This window comes from Capricornis sumatraensis, chromosome 9 (genome assembly GCF_032405125.1).
Source record: "Capricornis sumatraensis isolate serow.1 chromosome 9, serow.2, whole genome shotgun sequence".
Lineage (NCBI taxonomy): Eukaryota > Metazoa > Chordata > Mammalia > Artiodactyla > Bovidae > Capricornis > Capricornis sumatraensis.
This window is the reverse complement of record NC_091077.1, coordinates 20,289,718-20,311,315: the sequence shown is the minus strand read 5'-3', so window position 1 is coordinate 20,311,315 and position 21,598 is coordinate 20,289,718. Positions and strand designations below refer to the sequence as shown.

General features: G+C 57.5%; 1 protein-coding gene across 1 annotated transcript in view; it reads right to left on the bottom strand.

Moving 5' to 3' along the window:
* PIP5K1C (phosphatidylinositol-4-phosphate 5-kinase type 1 gamma) overlaps positions 1–21,598 on the bottom strand; it is a 47,796-nt gene that overhangs the window by 18,661 nt on the left and 7,537 nt on the right. The window contains exons 2-6 of the mRNA XM_068979399.1: positions 5,577–5,608; positions 4,084–4,176; positions 2,141–2,271; positions 1,194–1,311; positions 683–835 (exon numbers count right to left, since the gene is read on the bottom strand). Of these exons, the coding sequence (XP_068835500.1) occupies positions 683–835; positions 1,194–1,311; positions 2,141–2,271; positions 4,084–4,176; positions 5,577–5,608 (527 nt within the window). The remainder of the gene's footprint in view (positions 1–682; positions 836–1,193; positions 1,312–2,140; positions 2,272–4,083; positions 4,177–5,576; positions 5,609–21,598) is intronic.

Here is a 21,598-nt window from a genome sequence, read left to right as displayed (position 1 = left end):
CGGCAGCCTCAGCAGATAGTTCTATTGGCACTCAGCGGTGGCTGCTTTCTCACTAGAGCGGAGCCACGGAGACAGAGGCTGCGCTCAAAAAGCTGAAGACGTTTGTTTTCTCATGTTTTACAGAAAACGTTTGCTGACCTCCGACCTAGGCGAGATGAGGATCCCACCCAGGATCATAGATGGCGGAGGCGGGTTACAGGGCGGGGGACAGGTCACAATCTGCGCAAAGTTGCCCAGGGCCTGGCCATGCCTGCCAGGCAGCAGGGAGGGCTGGCCCTCAGGGAGGGGTCCTCACTTTCCATCTGGGTGTGTATCAGGACCCTCACCCCTGGGGGCCAGGAAGTCTGAGGTGCCTGCTTCCACACCCCCAAGGGTCTGAGTGCCAGCTGATAGCCCAGTTCCTCCCCAGTGCCTGTCTAAGTCACTGGTTGTTGAGCCATGACTTCTGGGAGGTCAGTAGTGGGGGACGGCCACCAGGGCCCAGATGGCTACTCCTGCTCGCCACGTGAGGGGGTCCTGCGGGTGAGGCTCGGTGACCCAGGACGGCCTGTCAAGGCCTGCCTAGCGGGGATAGTTCCTGGAGGGGGTGGCTCCCAGGAGGGGTAGTTCCCAAGGTGGGGATGCTCAGAGCTCCTCAGCAGAGGGAGAAAGGCCTAAGTCCAGGGGCGGCCGGGCTCCCCACCATGTAGTAGCCGGGCAGCAGCTTCTGCAGGAACTCGGCCTCCTTGTGCATCACCGTCTTGATGATGAACTCGTCGTCGCTGGTGACGTAGAACAGGGAGCCACTGGCACCGGGGTTAGACAGCTCAATGAGCGGCTCGTTGCACAGCGAGTACTGAAAAGGGGATGGTGGATGGATGGGGGTGGTCACCGACACCGCACAGGCCCAGGGGCTGGTGGGTGATCCCAGAAGTGGTCTCGGTCGGCTCCATGGGACAATCACAGAGGAGACCATAGTATCTGGAAGGAATGGATGTCCTGGCCAGCAAGGACAGAGCCTGGCTGATGAAGCCAGGGGTTTGGAAGGGACCCAATGCAGTTGAGTCCACTTGAGGCCACAGCCCAGCCCCAGATGACAACCTGAGCAAGGAGCCCAGCAACGCTGCAGCCATGTCCCTGCCCCATGGAGGCCGAGGACGACAAGCAGGTGGGCGATCTAAGCCCCCGAGCCGGGCTGCTGAGGACACACTCACCAAGTAGTCATCTGGCCGAATCCCAAAGAGCTCCCGGAAGTAGCGGAAGGCAACAGGCGCATAGGTCTTGAACCTGAAGTCCTGGAAGTGATGGGCGGGAGTGAGGTTGCTGCCTTCACTGCAGAGGAAGCAGGGGGGAGACTGTGAGGGACCCAGGCCCATGTACACTCCCTTCCCCCACCAACAGTCTGCCTGCCCGCCCAGGCCCAGCCCCAAGGCACCCGAATAGCCAACCCAAAAAGTGACATGGGGCTCCCATGCTGGACACGGGACAAAGGGCTGTGGCCAGTCTCAGACTGTCCTCCAATGACCACCTTCCCCTTCCTTCATTAGCCCACAGTGTGGGGTGTACACATGGCCACCCAGAATAAGACCACTGCCAGCCTCTGCCACAGCCAGGCATGATCAGGGTGCTGTGCTTGCACAATCCCATGGTAGGAGGAGAATGACTTGGGTCTTTTCCTAGTCATGCCCTTAAAGGGCAGGGGCATGTGCTCTCCTTCTCTTTCCTGTGGTTGGAATGCAGCTGTGATGGAAGGAACCTGGGCGGCTCTTGCAGCCACTGGTTTGTAAAGCAGCATAGAAGACGGTGGAGAAACCAGAAGGAATCTGGACCCAGCAACATCATGGAGCCACCTGACCAATCTTCCAATCCTGGACTGTGTGTGTGTGTGTGTAGGTATACACGCACACACACATATTAGAAAGAGAGGAACAACAAACTTTTGTCTTCCTCTCTTTCTAAGAGTTGCCGTTCTATTGCATTTCTCTGATTCAGCAGCAAACATCCCGACTAACACAGGGCTGGACCTCAAAGGCAAGGGGAACCCAGGAAGGGCCGGAGCCATTTCCAGCAGAGAAAAAGGCTGAAAGAATAGCGGGGGGGAGGAGGGGGGGTGTGCATGCAGGGAGAGTACAGAGGGTTTGGAGCGGCCCGGGCAGGGTACCTGGGAAAGAAGATGCTCTCCACCACATAGAAGTCCTGCATGAGCACGTCACGCTCTGGCTTGGAGCTCAGGTTGCCCACGGTGTAGCCGATGCCCAGCTGGATGGCCCCCTTCAGGGTAGAGGACGTGGTCTGCGGGAAACCCAGCTGCATCAAAACCCCTGGGGCCCATCCCTTGGCTGCCAGGGTCCAAGACAGGATAGGAAGCCCCCTTAGGATGAAGGGGGCAGCATCCGGCCTGTGGCTCAGCCCTTGACACCCATTACCTCCAAGGGGCCCCCAGGCAGCACCTGCCGAGCCCGTCACAGACGTGCTGGCCTCAGGCCCGCCACTCAGCCTGCATAACCACACGGCCAGGAAGTAGCCTGGCTGAGGCTCCAACACCACCATGTGGCCCCGTGGCCTGTTTTCTATCCACATTCTAGAAGGTTCCTATAGCTCAGAACTGCCCCGACGTGGCGGAGGGTCTACCACTGCCAGGGTTCTCTTTTGGGAAGCAGGAGTACAGTATCCAGCAATGCCCAGGCTTCCCTTCTGAGACCCGGGCTCCTTCTGTCTACTCTCAAAGGGATCTGCCTCTCTGCATCCCAGTCCTCCACCCTGGCACTGGCCTTCCTGGGGCCCCTCATGCCACCCTCCCTAGAGAAGAACCAGCTGCTTGTCCATCTGTCAGCACTGCCATTCACGTCACCATCACCATGAGCCTTAAGCAACACGCCCACCATCGAAGAAAGACGCCTTGGTCCTCAAGTTACCGACTCGGGTCCCCAGCACCCCCGCTGCAGCGTCAAGCCCTTCCCAAGTGCCCACCCCTCCTCCTGAAGCCCCATCTCGATCCATTCCCTCAAGATGACATCGACTGAACACAGTCTTCCAGAAGAGATACACAGATGACCAGTGAGCACAGAAGGTGCTGGGTACCACCAGACGCCGGGAAGGTGCAAATCGAGACAGTGAGACCTGCTGCCCATGCATCGGGAGGGACAGATCAGACAGACCAGCACCACACGGGACAGGGAGTGGAGTCCCCATGCTCAGCTGGCAAGAATGGAGAATGGGATGGCCACGGTAGACTGTGTGGCAGCTCCTCCAAGGGCTACCTGTGACCCCCCGGGGGGCCCAGCGGTTCCACTACTAGGACTGCGGCCCAGGGAGGGCAGCGCAGTCCCCAAAATCACCTGGACACAAGCCCTCACAACAGCACTGCTCACAACAGCCAGAAAAGGTCCATCAGTGGAGGGTGGATACACAGACCATGGTCCCCCCGCCCATGAGAGCATCGCTCGGCCACAAAAAGGGAGAAGCCCTGACACTCGCTACCACGTGGATGGCCCCCGATTCTCCCTAACACTCGCTACCACGTGGATGGCCCCGAGAACACAACGCTCAGTGAGAGAAGCAGACACAGAAGGACACACAGAGTGTGACTCCACTGACGGGAAATGTCCAGAACAGGCTGATCCACAGACACAGACAGTGGGTTCCTGGCTGTCAGGGGATGGGGGAGGCAAATGGGGACAGGGCTTTTGAGGTGAGAGAAATGCTTTAAAATTGACTCTGGCGATGGCTGCACAGCTCTGAATACTCTAGAAACCGTCTAATTGAACACTTCAGAAGGGTGACTCACTCACTGCACACACTCGCTCTCAGTGAGGTGGGTGTTTTTAGGAGGTGTGACCAGGCGGAGAGGACCAGCAGCAGCGGGACCAGCTCACCACGCACAGCCCTGGCCCAACCTCACCTCCGCCCCACTCCCAAGGGACGGGAGGAAGCTGCAATTTCCTCTCACCCAAGGTCACAGTCAAGGCCACAGTGACTTGAGGAGCCAGGCAGGTGGTGCAGCCTCCAGCCACAAACAGCCCACACCTGACCTTCCGTGGGCCCCGTGCACACGTGGGGGGGCCCCCTTGTCCCACCCCCGTTGACTGAGGGCAGAGCAGGAACCTTCTTGTAGGTGGTTTCGCCAGATGCATCCACGCCTCGATGACCCAGCTTCTTCCCATGGCCAGGGCCGGGCTGTCCAGTCATCAGTGGGACCTGGGGAAGAGGAAGCAAGAAGTTCAGAATTGGCAAGAAACCAGAATGCTCTGGAAATCCCAGCTGGAGTCTGGGGCGGGGGCTGGGTGGGTAGGCTGCGGGCATGGGGGCTCCTCTCTGGGGGCGGACATCCCACATCTAGGGGCCACACCCAGACCAGGACCACCGGCTCCTCCAGAAAAGAAAGTCAGCAGCCTGGACCCTCTGCAGGGAGAAAAGCCCCAACTCCAGGGTCACCCCCACCCCAGGGTCACCCCCACCCCCAGCACTGCTGACTTGGGGCTAGTCACTCTCTAGGGGGGCACCCTGGGTGCTGTGGGGTGCATAGCAACATCACTGTCCCACCTCTTCACTGCCAGGAGGCCCCCAGTTGTGACAACCACAAATGTTCCCAGACGTGGCCGGGTGAAACCCTTTGGACTGAAATGAGAGTATCTCCTCCCAGATGAGGGAGAGGTCCCGCTGGTCTGGGAGCAGGCTGGTTCCTGCCAGCTCCACAGCATATGAGTGACATCCTGGCAAAGTTGTGTGGAAGCCACTGGCCCTCACGTGTGACATCACAGGGGAAAGATGGTGCACAGGGCCATGGGGCCTGAAGGAGACACACCAGCTCAAGAGCTGGGCCGAGGCCGCCCCAAAGATGGTGCATACTTGCCACCATTCACAGGGCTCAGACCAGCCTGTTCTGCACGCTGGCCACCAGGGGGCGGGCTTCCCTCAGGCAACGTTAGTTGCCAGCCCTGCTCTGCAGCCCTCGCGGGCTCCCCACTGCTTGTCAGCTGGACACCCACCAGGGCCCCAGCAGATGGGCAAAGCCGTCCCAGGAAGGACCCTGGGTGCCCAGCAGCGTCCTGGGAGAGGAGCCTGGCTGGGAGGGAACCTGGCTGTCAGGGTGGCTCCCGCTATACCTGGGGTCCTCTAACCTGCTGTCCATGGCTCCTCAGACAACAGGGCTCAGACGCCCCTCGCAGGTGGCTTCCAGGAGTGACCGGAAACTAACAAACTAGAGACAGGGTGCCAAGGGCTCACGCAAGTGGGCACCACCAGGAAAAGTTGCCTGGGGACAGGAACAGTGGGACCCTCGGTGGGCAGGTATGGGACAGCAGGGGGTGGGGGGAAGGCCGGCTTGAAGGTACTGCTGACAGGGACAGGCAGGGGCCATCCTCTCCAGGCCCCTCGGGGCTCTCCCCACCCACCCCATCCCTCCCAGAAACTCAAGATGCTGGTGGGACAGACCGTTTCCACTGTCTGACGACACGTGCCTATTTGCTATGCCAGCATCTGAGGCCCAGGGAAGTGCAGTGAGACGCCTAAGGCCACGGAGCAGGACGCGGGCAGGGCAGGGTGCTGCCCCGTCCACCTTCGGGAGGCAGGGAGGGTGGGCCCCCGAGGACACTCACCTCTGCTGGGGTCGTCTTTTTCTGGGCCGAACCTGAGGAAGAGAAGGGACGCTTTAGTCTGGACCCTTGGCCTCTGCCATCAGCACCGCCCCCCACACACACCCTGCGCCCCTGGGGAGGTGGTAGGGACCCCACGTGGTAAATAGGCCTGGAGACGCAATGTGGGGGTGGACGCGGAGCGACCACGCTGACGCAGCTCTGCAGGCAGGGGTAGTGGGGGGCCAGGTGGAGACAAGGCACAGCCCATCGCTGGGGAGCCCAAGCACGGAGGGCGGCAGTGATCAGCGGCTGCGGCCCAGGCTAGAGTGACAGCGCCAGCCCCCGAGGCCGCCAGGCGATGGAGAGCCAGCCAGCCAGCCAAGGACACCCCCGGTCCCTGTCCCCACGGCCCCTGTGGAAGGCCAGCGACGTTCACCTCTCAGGACCACGACCACCCCCTCCAGCCCAGCTCCTCGGGGGCCTCTGGCCAAGCCCGGGCCCCGCTGAGCCGGCATCCTCACCCAGAAAGCTGGCTTCTGCTGAGGGTTATCTGTTCAGTGCGAGTGCTCAGCACGTATCTGCCCCCACCCCCAGGGTGTTCATATTCTGGTCCCAGAATGGGCTAAAACCCGAGACGGGGATGACCCTGGATTCCCGGGGGCCCAGTGCCACTGCAGGGTCGCCATAAGAGGAAGGGGGAGGGCCAGAGGCGGAGAGACAGGAGATGCTGCTCTGCTGGCTGTGAGGATGGAGGGAGGGGCCGTGAGCCAGGGACGCAGCGCCTCTACAAGCTGGAGAACGCTGGAAAACGGGGGAGCCAGCACTCCCCTGGAGCCTCCGGAGGGACGGGCCCTGCCCATGCCTGGATTTAGCTCCGTCCAGGACTGTGAGATAATCAATCTGTGCAGTTAGCAGGTCAAGTCTGTGGTGATCTGTTACAGCTGCAAGGGGGAACTCATACACTGGTGTCTGCCAGGTGTCAGCGTGGAGGGGAAGCAAGTGGTGACCAGGACAGTCCTGGCCCCACCTTCTAGGGCACACAGCCAAGGGCGGGCAGAGAAGGGTCTGGACAGCACAGAGAGTGCCAGGAGGACCACATGAAGAGACAGGTGGGGGGTCAGATCAGCAAGGGAAGGCTTGGGCTCTTACCTCAGGGAGATGGGAGCCCTGGAGGGCTGGGATAAGGTGGGACACCTGACTCGGGTGCTCACAGGCACCTCCGGGTGGTCATAGGGGGACAGACGGGGGGAGGGGGAGCAGCGCATGCTGGTCCAGGTGGGAGATAATGGGGAGATAATGGGGTGGACCACGGGTGGCCCCCACAAAGCAGGTGAGAGAGAAGTGGGCATCGAGGAAGATCTAGAGTCAGGACGGACAGGCCGTGCTCACTGGAGGCAGACTGGAGAAAAGCGAGGTGTCAGGAATGACTTAAGGATTTTGGAGCAACTCACAGAAGGATGGGGCTGCATGAGCCAGGATGGGGGCAGGGCAGGAGGTGTGGGGGATGGTCGGGGGCAGGGTGGCCATGTTGAGTGTGAGACCCCTGCGTGGAGATGGGAGGGACAGCTGGACCCCACATCAGGAGCTCAGGGAGGCCCCGGCTAGAGGCAGTTGTCTGGGGGCTAGATGGGGTTTGAGCCCCAAGAGTGGACAAGACCACCCAGGAGATGTGGGAAGAGGGAGGGGAGAGGCCTGAGGACCCAGCGCTGGGCCCATGAGCTGGGGGCGGGAAGGGCCACCAGAGAGCAGCAGGCCCAGGCGATGGGTCAGGGGTCAGAACGTGCTCTCTGCCCACCGGGCTTGGGCCAGGGCTGGGTTGGGGATGGCTAATGGGGACTTGGCCTCCTCCAGGAGGATGAAAATGGTCTGCGATCAGTGGTCACGGCTGCACAACATTGTAAAGACACAGGAAAAACTGAATTACACACTTACAAGTGGGTCTTACGGTATTTATGAATTATCTCTCAATAAAGAACACAAAACCAAGATGGCACGGACGTGGTGCAGCCAGGCTGGCTGGGGTGGGGCCTCTCCTGAGCACCCTTCTGCCCGCAGTGCACACCCCCCGCTCCCCGCCGCCATCAGGAGACAGGAAAACTGAACCAGGGAGCAGCTGGCTCGGCCCTTCATACCAGGGCCCACAGAAGGGACTCTCCTGGAAGACACAGCCCACGGATCCCTGGAAGGCCGTGACAGCGCCAGGAGGGGACACACCAGCCCACCTGCGACATGTGGGGCTCCCTGGCCACAGGACGAACCTGGGCTCAGCCCACCCTGAGGCCTGGGGGTGGGGGGGTGGCGGAAGGTGCTGGAAAGCTGACATAATATTTTCGTTGGCTGCCCAACAGCAGAACAATTCACGGTTTTGCGTCTGGGGTGTGGGGGAAGGAACGGGGGATGAGGCAGGAAGTGCCAGTGGACTGAATGGAACATTCCAGACCTTGTCTGGGGGCCCCAGGCATCTCCTTCTCAGTCTGCCTGGATCACCTGAGCCTGGAACCCAACCCCTGGGCCCACCCACATCCTCTGCAGCTCCTGACCCCTCATCCCGGGGTTGAGATAGTCCAACACCATGGTCCCTGCCCTCTCCACCACCAAGGCCTCCGCAGTCTCAGGCTTGTGAGGGAGGGGCCCGGCCAACACCAGTGCCAGATGTGAAGTCCAGCCAGGTCTGCCCTGCTCAGGGACACTGGCTGATAAAGGGGCAGCCCTACCCCACCTGGAATCCCCCCAGGCATGAGGCCAGGAGGGGAGAAGGTAGGCTCTGAGCCAGCCCAGGTCACAGGCAAGGGGTGCCCAGAGCAGGAGCAGAGCAGGGGGAGAAGCAAGGGCAAGAAGTAGCCAGCACACCTGAGACAGGGTTCTGCCTAGACATGCACCCCGACGTCCCCTCTAGGGACTCCTCTTCCTCTCCCCCGGAGTCCCGCCATCTGCGTGCCCACCCGCTCTCTGAAATGCCCTTCTGGAGCCTTGCCCATCAGTTCTGGGGCCAGGCAGCCAGCTGGCTCTTGCACCCACCCCTGCCATCCAGGCTGGGGGCAGCAGGGACCAAGATCTTGCGCTCTTCCCAGCCCAAGCCGTGACCAATTATCTTTTGAATGAGCCACCCCGTTTTCGAGGAAATTAGGTTTTAAAAATAGCCGGGGGAGGGGGAGAGCGTGAGGCGCTGCAGGCGGGAGGCAGGGCTGAGACCTGGGGGGGAACTGGGGACACAGCTGTGCCTCGGGCTGGCCCCCTCACAGATGCCCACGAAGGCTGCTGGTGCGGGACCCCTCCCCTGGCATATACAAGACCACTTCTCTTACATTTGATGAGGAAACTGAGGCAGAGAAGACACATCCCAAGGACCGGGGGCAGGGCAGCCTTACCATCTACCCCTCAGCAGAAACACTAGGTCATTTTTACTTCAAAGTCCATTCAGAGTGCACCTCTGCCTGGTGCACCTCTGCCTGGCTCCTCTCAGCCCCCATCCTGTACCACGTGGAAAACTGCACCCCCCAAGTCTGTCCTCCCCAGAGCAGCCACCAGAGGGTACCCATGAGCACCAGAGTTAGGCCCCACCCCGGCCTGGCCGCCTCCTCTGCCCACAGCCCTCCTGGGTCCCACCTCCCTGGAGATAAGAGCCCAAGTCATCCATGTGGCCCACAGAGCCCTGCACGACCTGTCCTGTCCCCTCCCTCTCTCTCTCTCCCCCTCATTCATTCTGCTCCTCACGGGCCTCCTTGCTGTTCGCTTCCAGCATGCCAGGTACAGTCCTGCCCCAGGGCCTTTGCACGGGCCATTCTCCCCACCAGAAACGACCTTCCCAAGACCTCTGCAGGGTTTGCTCCCTTGCTTCAGCCAATACCTGGCTTAGACATCACCCCTTCAGCTAAGCTGTTTCCCTGATCACCTCACCCCAGACTGCCCTCCTAACTCCAGGCCACTCTCCCCACCTTCTGGCTTTCTCTGTCTTCCAGCACTGGGCCCCACCTGGTGCCTGTGTGTCATCTCTCCATATCCCCAGTAACCAGGCATCAGGTCTGCCCTGTCCCCTGCAGAGCTGTCAGGAGTGCACAGGGGAGCAGGCCTCAGAGAGGGGCGGGGGGCCCGAGGCGGTCACTGTGGGATCACTGCCCGCCTGTTGCCCAGGGGAGGGCTGCTCCCCATGACTCAGAGAAAATGAGACAGTATGAGGCAGTTGAGCCAGGAAGCAGCACTGGGGCCAGGGCTCTCAAATGTCCCATCAACTGGAATGGTCTGGCCACAGGAGCAAAGTCCCCCTGGGCCAGGCCCCCCCAAGTCTTGGTCCACCATGACCAGAGTGGACAGACTACCTACAAGCCACCGAGGGAACTCTGCTTGCAACCCACAAGGAGGACTCTGGGGCTGACCCCAGGAGTCTGCAGCCCCTGCAGCCAGGCAACCCACCCTGAGCCACCGAACCAGAGGATGGGACCCTGCAGTGTGAGGAAGGTGGGTGGCTTTGAGCCACAAGGTCCCTGCTGAGGCCCTGCGGGAGACCCCGTGGGGGCAGGACCAGACTCCCCCCACCCCCCAGGCCTGTGAGTGCAGGAGCCTCCTAGACTGCGTGCCGCCTGCTGAGCCCAACCCAGATGACAGAATTTCAAGTGTGTGCAGTTTGCAGCCCTGCGGCTCTAGGTGGCTGTTACACAGCAGCAGCTAACTGATACAGGGACCATTCCTCGAGGGCGAGAGCATGTCCAAGAGGAATACAAGGACCTAGTCTCAGACTTTGGGAGATGAAGACAGAAGTGAGCACTTCACACTCTCCATCCAACTTGCGTTCCTCACATTCACAAAAGCATTAATGGTACCCACGTGACAGATTACTCAGTCACGAAGAGAAGCCCTGACACTGGCCACCACGTGGCCAACCAGGAGGGCACGGTGCTCAGTCTCGAAGAGAAGCCCCGACACTGGCCACCACGTGGCGACCCTGAGGGCACGGGGCTCAGTGAGAGAAGCCCTGAGGGCGCAAAACGTGTGACTCCACTGACGGGAAATGTCCAGAGCAGGCTGATCCACAGACACAGAGTGGGTGAGTGGTTGTCAGGGGCTGAGGGGGAGGAGGTTGGGGGTGACTGCTAAGGGCTTTCTGGGACTGATGGAGTATTCTGGAGTTAGATTTTCATGGTGGTGGCACAACAAAGCAAATATAATGACTGAATTGTGCATTTTAATTAAGAGTTAATTTTATACTATGTGAACTATGGCTCAAAAAATTTTTTTTAAAGGAAGAAGCTCGTTAATTGCAAAACCACCAGCCAGTGACATGTGGCTCCAGGACCTCCTCCAGACCCCGCTCCTCCAGCAGTGATACCGCGAAGCAAGAGGACGCAGGACCTTGGTCCCCTGCCCCACCCTGAGATGAGGTCGTGCAGCCAGACGGAGATGTCTGAGCTCAGGAAGGGCAGCCAAGCCTCCAGGCTGGCGCTCCCCCCCACCTCCTGTTGGGTAAGGCCAGCTTGTCCTATTTCTGACCTATCTTGGACCGAGATGTCCACAAAACACGGTAAACATCAGCCACTGGAGAGGGGAAGACACACAAGATCAAGCCCAAGGTTTTGCTGCTCCTCTTTCAGCCTCTGTACACTGCAATCACACCAGACAGGAGCACGGGGACCCCACCACAGCTCTCAGCTGAGCTGTGACACTCTGCAAGCCCAGCCTCTCCTCAGTGCACTGCACAGGACACAAACAGTGTGGGGCTCTGGGAGCCCCAAGGCCCATTCACTAACCCAGGCCCCCAGCACTGCAGACATGAGGGGAAGGTCACTCTGTGGGGCATCTGGGGTGTTGTGGATGTGGAGCCGCGCTGGCCCTCCAACTGGATGCTAGGGGCTCCCTCCCAGTATATATAATCCCAGTCATGACGACTACAGACATCCCAGGCGACAGGCAGTGAGACTGTCTACACACGGTAGAAAACCCCCACTCAAGGCATTTATGATGGCAGCGACATGGTAACGGCCAGCACCACACTCCCCGCTGTGCGGGCCCTGTCCCAGAACCCCCTCAACTCGTCCCCTCACTCCACGATGACTGGGTGACATGGGGACTGGCCTCCCCAGTCTGCATGGGGACCTGGAAGCTGGCGGTCCCCACAGGAAAGTGACAGGCAGAGGTGTGAACTCAGGCCCCCCACCCACACACCCACCCACCCACTCCACAGCCCCAAGCTTGGTGAGTATATCCCCCAGTTATGCCACCGGGAACCCCTCCCTGGGCTTTCTTTCTGGTGGTAGAGGGTCAGTGCGAGTTGAGTCAACTTTCAAAGTCACAATGTTTTGGAGATAAACGTAGGTTTCTTGGAAAATGAGCAAATCTACACAGACAAAGCCAGCATGCTCACTCGCCTGGATCCATATTCTTGCCCTTCACGTGAGGTCTGCTCCCCCCACAGCAGCCAGAGGGCGCCTGTGTGCACCTGAGCCAGGCACCATCTGATTTAGTGATCTCATTTCTTTACCACCATTTTACAGAAGGAAGCAAGGGTTTGGAGAAATTTAGGAAGTGATCCCAAGTCAGAGGTGAAAAACTTTATGATCACATCTCAGAATCCAGAACAGCGTTCCATAAAATTCAACAGAAAAGTCATGTCAAAAAAGCTATTAAGAAACTAGAGGAAGGTGGGGGTGGGGGAAGTAGGGGTGGGTTGGGGGACAGGAACAACTTTTACTTAAAAACAAGTAGGGGATTTCCCTGGTGGTCCAGTGGTTAGGACTCCACACTTCCACTGCAGGGGCATGGGTTCAATCCCTGGCCAAGGAACTAAGATCCCACAAGCCATGCAATGTAGCCAGAAAAAGGAAGAAAAAGGTACAAACAGTAAGCACATTAACATCAACCACAAGACAAGAGTGAAGCTGTGAGGGCTACCACTTCAGTGGGAGAACCGGCTAATGCAATAAAATAAGAAAAAAGAAAAGGAATGAAAATTGAAAGGACAGATTTTTTTTTTTTTACAAAATCTAAATCTAACAGAACCAACTGCAAGCACTGAATTAAGTGCAGCAGAGCAAGGTGGCCAGACAGATACCAGTAACTCACCTGCGGTCATATTGCAAGCAGATCCGGGAGTTTCTGCCCTTTGGACCACCACCTGCTCTTACTCTTTTACGCACCCCTGTCCCTGGTTTCACACTTGAGTTAATTTTTATCTGTTGGACCCGATCTCTCTGATTAACAGACATTAACAGGGAGCTGCTAATCTTTCCTTCACCAGGGTCACACCTGGTGTGGCACTGAATAGGTATGAATCTGGGGTAAATGTCACACAGTGGCAGAATAAAGAACTTCCATATTTTTGTTGTCATCTCAGACTTTTACCACCAGTACTAACGACAGGGAAGGCTAAGAAGTCTAAAGTTAATGGGTGATCAGAGTAGTTAACATCACCAAGAACATGCTGGAAAATATCAGTCTAGTTAATGAAACACATGTTGAAGTGTTTCCAAGGGAGTGTGCTGATGTCTGCAGCTCTGAAATGCATTCAAAAGGTTAGATGGAGAGAGTAAAGGATGAGTGATGGCAGGTGCTGGAGGGATAAACACAGCAAAACGCCCACTGTAGGGTCTGAGTGGTGATGAGTGAGTGTCCACTCTCCAGTTCTTTCAACTTTTCCGTACAACTGAAGATGTTCTTAATATTTTCCCTCCACATTAAAGGTGAATTTTGACCTTTCATGTCAGGTGTTTTTAAACTCTGGAGAGAAATATTTTTTGAGGTTCTGCCCACAAATGTGAGTGATCCCAGTGAGCAGTGAGCAGCAGCGGACATACATGAGCACCCCTAACAAACTCAGTGAGCATCCCCTATGTCCAGGGTCCTGCTTTAGGGATAAAATACTCCAGAGGGAACTGGCTCCTTGCCTGATGTTTAGTAAGAAAAGAGTTTAAGTGCCCAGAAAAATTCAGAATAATATAAAAGACACCAATGTGTTACTACACAGGTTAAACAAATCTTTGTTTCTCCCTTAAGTCAGGAGTCAGCAAACATTTTCTGTGACAGGTCAGAGGAGACCCAGCAAAGGCCACCCAGGGGTCCGGGTGAGGGGAGTGCCCTAAAGGTGGTTCTCACCCTGGTGATCCTGCCCCCAGAGGACACCGCACAATGTCTGGGGACATCTGTGATCGTCATGACTGGGGGCTCCTGGCATCCAGCGGATGGGACCGAGGTGTGCCCAGCACCCTGGAGCGCCCAGGACGGCACCCAGGGGATGACCTGACTTTGACCCAGGCAGTGCTGGGGGGAGACCTGGAGCACATATAAAGATGTGTGGGACAGGAGGCAGAGTCTGGATGTGGGTGCCTATTATATTACTCTCTGGCATTTAAAATATTTCATGATAAAAATGCACTTACTTGTACTATCCAGTCTGTTCTGTCTTCTGTTTGAAGTGCATTGTAATGAAAGGTTACAGCATGTGTGCGCGCACACACACACGGCTTTCCCAGGTTAGGGTCTATCCAGCCAAGTCTCCAACCCTCTCACCACCTCCAGGAGATAACTGCCATTCAACCCATTTTACAGCTGGGGAAGCTGAGGCCCATTGGCTTCACAGGCTGCAAGGTAACTGCTGGCTACATTGAGAGCTACCCCGAGGCTGGAGTGGAGGGGGGGGGGGCGGGTGCAGCGGGTGGAGGAGGTTCTGGTGTCCAGTTTCCAGATAACGGGGTCAGAGCCACATAGCCTGACTGAGGTTGCGCAGCCAGCAAGCCCAGGGCCTGGGGGGTTTGATAAGCAACTTGCTCTGCGCCAGGCAGATGGGCCTGGTTGTGCGAGGTCTTCCACTGGGCCCACACCATAACTGGGTAGGGGATGGCTCCATCCCTGTGATGCAGGTGCTAAGGAGAGGGAAGCCGTGTCTGGTTCACACCTGGGCAGAGCTCACCTTCCCCACGCCTGTCCTGGGGCCACAGCAACCCCAGCTCTATCCTCCCCTGGTGGCCTGGATCACCCCCTCTGCATAACACACCACAATCCTGCCCCCAGTGCCCTCCCAACTCCACCAAAAGCTCCACTTCCTGTCCTGGATGCCTCTGCACCCGCCCACGGCTGGGCATGGTGTGGACCTCAGAAAGTACCTGCTAAGTGAGAAACCCAGAAGGGCTGCATGGAGGAGGCTGAGTATGCCCTGTCAGAAGCCTGGGGGAAGAGCAGTGGGAATGCAGCCCCCAAGTGTCTCCAACACGTTCCCTCAAGCTGGACATCAGATGAAGGGCTGGAAGCCAGTATGGCTACGGACTGTGGTGCTTCCAGCCCAGCCTGTCCCAAGCAACACCCTGCTAGTCTCTCCTGTTAGAGGAAGAAACTGGGCTCAGAGAAGGGGTATTTGGATGTGAGTCGAGACAGAAACACAATGGATGCTCCTTGAAGAAACAAGATGAGTGTGGGGGGAAGAATATTTGTTGATGTAAATCAAGGGCCAGCAACCTGCCCCATGGACCAAACTCACCGCAGCTGTTACAAGGTTTTACTGGCACATGGCCCCTCCTGCTCATTCACAATCACAGCTGCATCAGCTCCCACACAGACCAGCCAGCTCCTCACAAAAAAAGTCTGCAACCCAGCAAGACCAAAGAGGCTGCGGTGATGGGCTTCAAGCCTCAGTGGACTCTGTCTCCCAGTCGCAGCACTGCTGTCCTTGGTGCTGAGCCCCCAGCAGACGCCTGGGCCCAGGGTGGACCAGCTACCCCTTCCTCTTGTCCCCTGCAAAGTCCCAGGGCAGGGAGGCTCTGACCCAGTGGGGCCTGGTCCTGCTCACCCAGGGCTGCAGCACCCTGCCTGGGGGGCGCTGGGGGTGGGCAGGGGCTCCCTAGGGGAAACCAGGGTGCGGGGCCTGGTGCTTAGGAGGCAGACAGTAGACAGGGGCCAGACTGGAGGACAGTGGCCAGAGTGCCCAGGGATAGCGCTCTGCCCACCCCGCAGGCGTCCAGTGGAGGGCCACGTGCTGTCTCAGGGCTGGTGTACAAAGCTTCCTGGCCCAGTTTTCCTCCCAGATGTATTTTTACTTTCCGGCAGCCCACACTGGGCAACACACACTGCACCAGAAAACACACGCCACACTGGATTCCAGCGGACGAGGGCTGCAGGGGGAGGTGGGGGCCGTGGCTGCAAGTCCTCTGGTCGCTGGCATGGTGGTGCTGCCAGCCAGGTGGGGGCTGTTCTCACATTCAGTCCCAGGCTCCACTTCCCAGGGGCCTTCCAGAACCCTAGGGCCTGGACCTGCCCAAAGTCCCTGGCAAGTTGGCAGCCGAGCCAGGTCCCCAATGCCTGGCTGGGCTCCAGGGGTATCACAGGGCCTCCTGCACTTTGAGGTCCCTTGAGCCAGGCTGACCACACAGCCCCATTTGATGAGACAGGCGTTAGGAGTGTCCCATTTTACAGATGAGGGAATGGAGGCTCCATCCTGGGGGCAGCTCCTCCCACCTGGCCCACAGCCTCACTGTGACCTCATAAGAGATGGAGCCACGAGGTGTGGGGCTAAGCCACCCTCGGATTCCCGACCCACAGAAAGCGTGAGATGACAGGTGTTTCTCGCTGTTTTAAGCCATGACGCTCTGGGGTCATGCTATACGGCAGTAACTAACGGGTGCTACCCGGTCTCCACATGGCCCCTGGGGGACAAAGGGGAAGGGCAGATGGAGGTGGACTCCACACGGTGCGTCCTCCGGCCCTCACCCCTCTCCTGCTCCTGCCCTTACTCCCTGTGTTCCCACCACACGGCCCCCTGACTGTTCCCCACACATGCCAGGCACAGTCCTGCCCCAGGGCCTTTGCCCATGCTTCTCCTCTGTGTGGAACACTGCCCCAGCTCACGGATAAGGCCTGGGTCAAATGGCACCTCCTCAGAGAGGCCTTCCCTGGCCACTGGCTGGAGCTGGCCCCTGACGCCACTCCCTGCCACCGATCGTGAGTCACACGCTGCCTGGTTTAGACCTGCTGCTGCGCCGCTGCTCCTCCGGCAGCTGCTCCCTTAGTGAGCGGCGGTCACATCTCCTGCAGCCCACGAGCAGGTACCTGGCACCACCATGGACACCAGCACCCACCCTCTCTCCCTGGTGGTGACCCCAGGGATCATGTTGAGGTCTTGGGCCAGGGCAGGCAGGCTTGGCACAGAGCGGGGCAGGAGCCTCGGGGTACAGCCTGCCGTGTGGGCCTCCAGCTCTGGCCCGCTGGCCACTGTGGGGAGCAGCCGGAGCAACAGGTCAAGGGCCCAGGAACAGTTACTGCTGAGCGTGGCCGTGCGATGAGGCCAGCGCTGCTGACTCACTGAAACTGCCCGTCAGCCCACAAGACTGGCGCTATCATCATGTCCACGCAGCAGATGTGGAGGGCGAGGCTCGGAGAGGCCAGGTCACTCACCAGAGGCCACTCAGGACCAAGAAAGGAGGATGCACTTGACGCCAGACAGCAGACTCCAGCCTGAGCCACAACCGCATCCACGGAAGAGCTGGGAAGCAACCAGCCGTCTGAGAGCCCCACAGCCTCCCAGCAGCAGGAGGAGCCTGCACCAGGTCCCGAGGCAGGACTGTGACTGTGGAGCCGTCACAGCCAGAGGCTGCTGAGGCCAGAACAGAGTGAGTGACAAGAGGTGAGGGCAGGAAGGGGACAGGCCCTGTCACATCTGTCACTGCAGGACCCATGCGTGGTTGGTGATTAGGGTCCACTTGCAGCTCTTCCCAGACTGGGGTCTGTCCTGGCCCCCCAGTGACCGGAGACCATGAGGGCACCAAGACAACCGGACGAGAGGAGACACTGGGGTCCCGCTCACAGCAACACAAAATTAACTCAAACGCATCACAAACCTAAACGAAGGTGAGGGCTAAGGCCATAAAACCCTCAGAGGAAAACAAGGTCAAACCTCATGACCCCAAGTCAGGCAGGATTCCTCGGCTACAACACCCAGGGAACCACCAGCCAAGGAAAAGAGAGAAATGGGGCCTGGTCACAATGCAATACATCTGTGCTTCCACAGGCACCACTGCGGAGGTGAGAAGACCACTCAGAGAACAGGAGGGAGCACTGTGGATCACCCGCCCGAGGAGGGGCTCGTGTCGAGACCCTAGAAAGCAGGTCTGCAATTCAGCGATGAAACAAAAACCAACCCAACTGGAAGACAAGCAGGGACTTTCCTGGTGGTCCCTGGTGGTTAGACTTCGCCTTCCGATGCAGGGGGTGTGGGTTTGATCCCTGGCCGGGGAACTAAGATTTTACATACCATATGGCCAAGGCACCAAACCACAGAACAGAAACCATGCTGCAACAAATTCAAGGAAGACTTTAAAATAGTCCACATCAAAAAAAAAAAAAAAACACCACACACTTAAAAGAAAAAAAGAAGGAAAGAAAAAAGAAAAGAAGCAAAGGATTTGAACAGACATTTCTCCAAAAAGGAAACATGAATGGCCAACAGGCAAGAGAGGTTCACTGACCGTCAGGGAAACACACCTGGAGCTCATGGTGAGCGCCCAGCCCCATTCCACGATGAGGATGGGCGGGGGAACAGGTGCAGCTGAGTGCGAACAGGGCAGTGTTTCTTCAGAAGGGTAACTGGAGTTTCCATCGGACCCAGCAGCCCCAAGGCTGGGTGTCTGCCCAAGACACGAGGACCCGTGTCCACGTAAGGGCTGTACATGGATGTTGTCGGCCTACAAGCCACACCGGCAGAGAGGTGCAAACAGCCCAAATGCCCACGGATGGGTGGATAAACACACGTGTCCCTCCACACCCGGGAGCGTCACTTGGCCTCGAGAAGGAGAGAAGCCCTGACACTCGCTATCACGTAGACGCACCCTGAGAACACGATGCTCAGTGAGAGGAGCAGACACAGAAGGACGCACAGGGTGTGATTCCAGTGATGGGAAGCGTGCAGAGCAGGCCGATCCACAGACACAGAGAGTGGGGTACTGATTGTCAGGGGCTGGGGGGGCGGGTGGAGGGTGCCTGCTCATGGGGATGGGTTTCCTTCTGGGGTGATGAAAGTGCTCTAAAATCGACTGTGGTGATGGCTGCACAACTCTGTGGATATAGTAAAACCACTGAATTACACACTTTGAATAGGTAAAACCCAGTGGCCTGTGAATTCTACCTCAACAAAGCTGTTGCCCAAAACTCCTGAGTGCAGACTGAGGTCTGCAGCCCAATCTTGCCTCACTGCACAGGGCAGACACCGTGTGCTTCTCACGCTGCACGTCTGTGGGCGCCCTCCATCGGGCAGGTGTGCCAACGTCGTTTACCCAACAGCATTTGCTCCCTTCAAGTCTCTGAGTCACATTCTGTTAATTCTCACGTTTCAAACTTTATTACTACTATACTTGGCAAGTGATCTGTCGTAAGTGATCTTTGATGTTACCATTGCAAAATGATTACTACTTTCTAAAGGCTCAAATAGCCAGTAGAGTTTTTTAGCAATGAAGTATTTTAAAAATATTTATTTATTCAGTTGTGCCAGATTTTAGCTGCGGCATGTGGGATCTAGTTCCCAGACCAGGGATTGAACCCAGGGCCCCTGCATTGTGGGCGTGGGCGGAGGGGGTGGGACATGGGGGGTGCTGGTGAGAGGTGCCTGGGGTGGGCCTGAGGGTGGAGCCAGATCTGTTTTGTGCCAGAAACACATGGCAGCTTCACAGAAGAGAAAAATCATGAGAGCTGACTTCTAAGGGCGGGTGGGGGGATGCAGCGGGCAGCACACGCAAAGACTTCTGTAACGGGATGGGACACTCTCCAGGGACAGCAGACAGGGCTTGATGTGGCTGGAGGGGAGTGTGCAGGTGGGGGCCAAGTCCTGACCAGCAGCCCACACCGCAACCCCACCCCCATCTCAGTGCACAGAGTGAGTGTCTCCAGAGTGATAAACAGGAAGCCTTGCACAGGACAGGGCCGGGGATGGCAAGGGGGGTGGGGGCAGGGGTGTTTGTCCAGGACTCTGCGGGCCCCTGAGAGAAAGAAAGTTCCAGAACCTTCACTACTGGTGCCACAGAGAGCAGAACAGCCATAGGGACCAAGCACAGGTCTGCTGCCAGAGTTCAGGGCCTGCAGCTCAGGCAGAGACGACCCACAGGGCAGTGGACGGTCACCACACGGCCATCACGTGAAAGGTCTAAGGGCAGTGGGGGCGGCCTTGGCCAGGGAAATCAAGTGGGCTTCCTGGAGGAGCAGGCGGAGGACAGGTTCCCTTCCCTGGAGGAGAGCAGGGTCACCAGGCACATGCCCGGTGGCTCCACAGGTGGCAGGGTATGGGTCATCTGAGGTTATCTGAGGTTAGGGTCACAGAGGGGCCCTCAGAGGGTCCCACTGACCCCAAATGCTGAGTGTGATCCTGGATGGAGTCCCAGGGAGGAAGCAGATGTTACCACGCAGGACGGCCTGGGTTAATTCATGGAACTGAATCCTGTCCCATGTTCCATTTCCTCCACATGACTCTGTGCTGGGCTCAGAGAGCCTCTCTGTTTATGGGACACATAGCCCGGCCTCCTCTGTCCTCCTTCCTCACAGGTTCCCCATCTGCAGGTCTACCTAGTGGCTGGAATGAACCTGTAACTCACACGTTCACTCCCAGGTACATGCGGATCAGTGAGGTCCTAGGATGCTCCCCACGTGCCCAGTGAGGTGGTGCCCTGCCTGCTGGGCTCAGCCCTCAGACCACAGACAAGGGTCCTTTGCGGGGTCTCTTTAGTGCCGGGCTTTCTGCATTTCTGACTGAATCAACAGCTGGTGTCAGACCAGGCCACACGGGGATCAGTCGTGACACTGGGTGACAGAGCCCTAGGGAGCCAGGCCCTGTGTGTCCTCCTTCCCCTGGACTTCATGGCAGAGGGGATGTGGGTGTCGCCAGAACGTCCCCACAACTCTGTGAAGGTTTCAAAGTTTTCAGAGTAAAATGTTGAAAGGATAATAATATACCCAGAATGACAGTCATTGCCTCTGCAGAGATGTAGGGTTGAGACAGAAACAAACGCTCACTTTCCACCAACTGCAGGTCTCACTGCGGCTTTTCTCCTGGTAAACGTGTTATTACTTGTAGCTGAAGGCATGACTTCTCCATGAAGGCAGAGGCAGACGAGGGGAATCGAATAAAAGTCCAGAAATAGACCAGCCACTCGCCGGAGTCTGGCCTGTGATCGGGTGACATTTGCTAGCGGGAGGAAAGCAGATTATCCAGGAAGAGGGGCTGGGATGACCCAGAGCCGCCCGGGAGCACTCTGCTCAATTAAACCCTCACATGTCTCATGCCAGGATAAACTCCAAATCTAACAGGAATTTAAACATAAAGGGAAATAAGTAAAATTATAGAAGCACTGCTGCTGCTAAGTCATGTCAGTCGTGTCCGACTCTGTGCGACCCCATAGACGGCAGCCCACCAGCCTCCGCCGTCCCTGGGATTCACCAGGCAAGAGTACTGGAGTGGGTTGCCATTGCCTTCTCCAATGCATGAAAGTGAAAAGTGAAAGCGAAGTCGCTCAGTCGTGTCTGACTCTTCACGACCCCATGGACTACAGCTCACCAGGCTCCTTTGTCCATGGGATTTTCCAGGCAAGAGTACTGGAGTGGGCTGCCATTGCCTTCTCCATAGAAGCACTAGAAGAATTTAACTGTAACCTCAGCACAGATGACACATTCACCAACCTGAGAAACCATAGGAAGAGAGACAATGTGACCACATGAAAACAAAATATCTGCCTGGCATCAATAATCACTGTAAGAGAAGACGGGGAGAAGCTTCTTGCACTTATTTGCATCACGGATTAAAAAAATAAATAAACTTTCCATAATATATAAAAGGCTCCTACAGATCAATAAGTAAAAGACTGATGTGTAATTTGAAAATGGGAGATATATGATGCAATTGATAGGCAGTTCCCAGAAAGTAGGTAAGAGGCCTGAGATGTGTAGGATGGGATGCAGGAGTGGAGTGAGTGGTGAAAAAGGGTCTCTGAGTATGGAATCAAGACAGGATGCAGAGGGGCCCGAGAACTCTCTTTATGGACAGAGGTATCAAGAACTCTCTTATCTTTGACCTCGGTGGATAGGCCCCT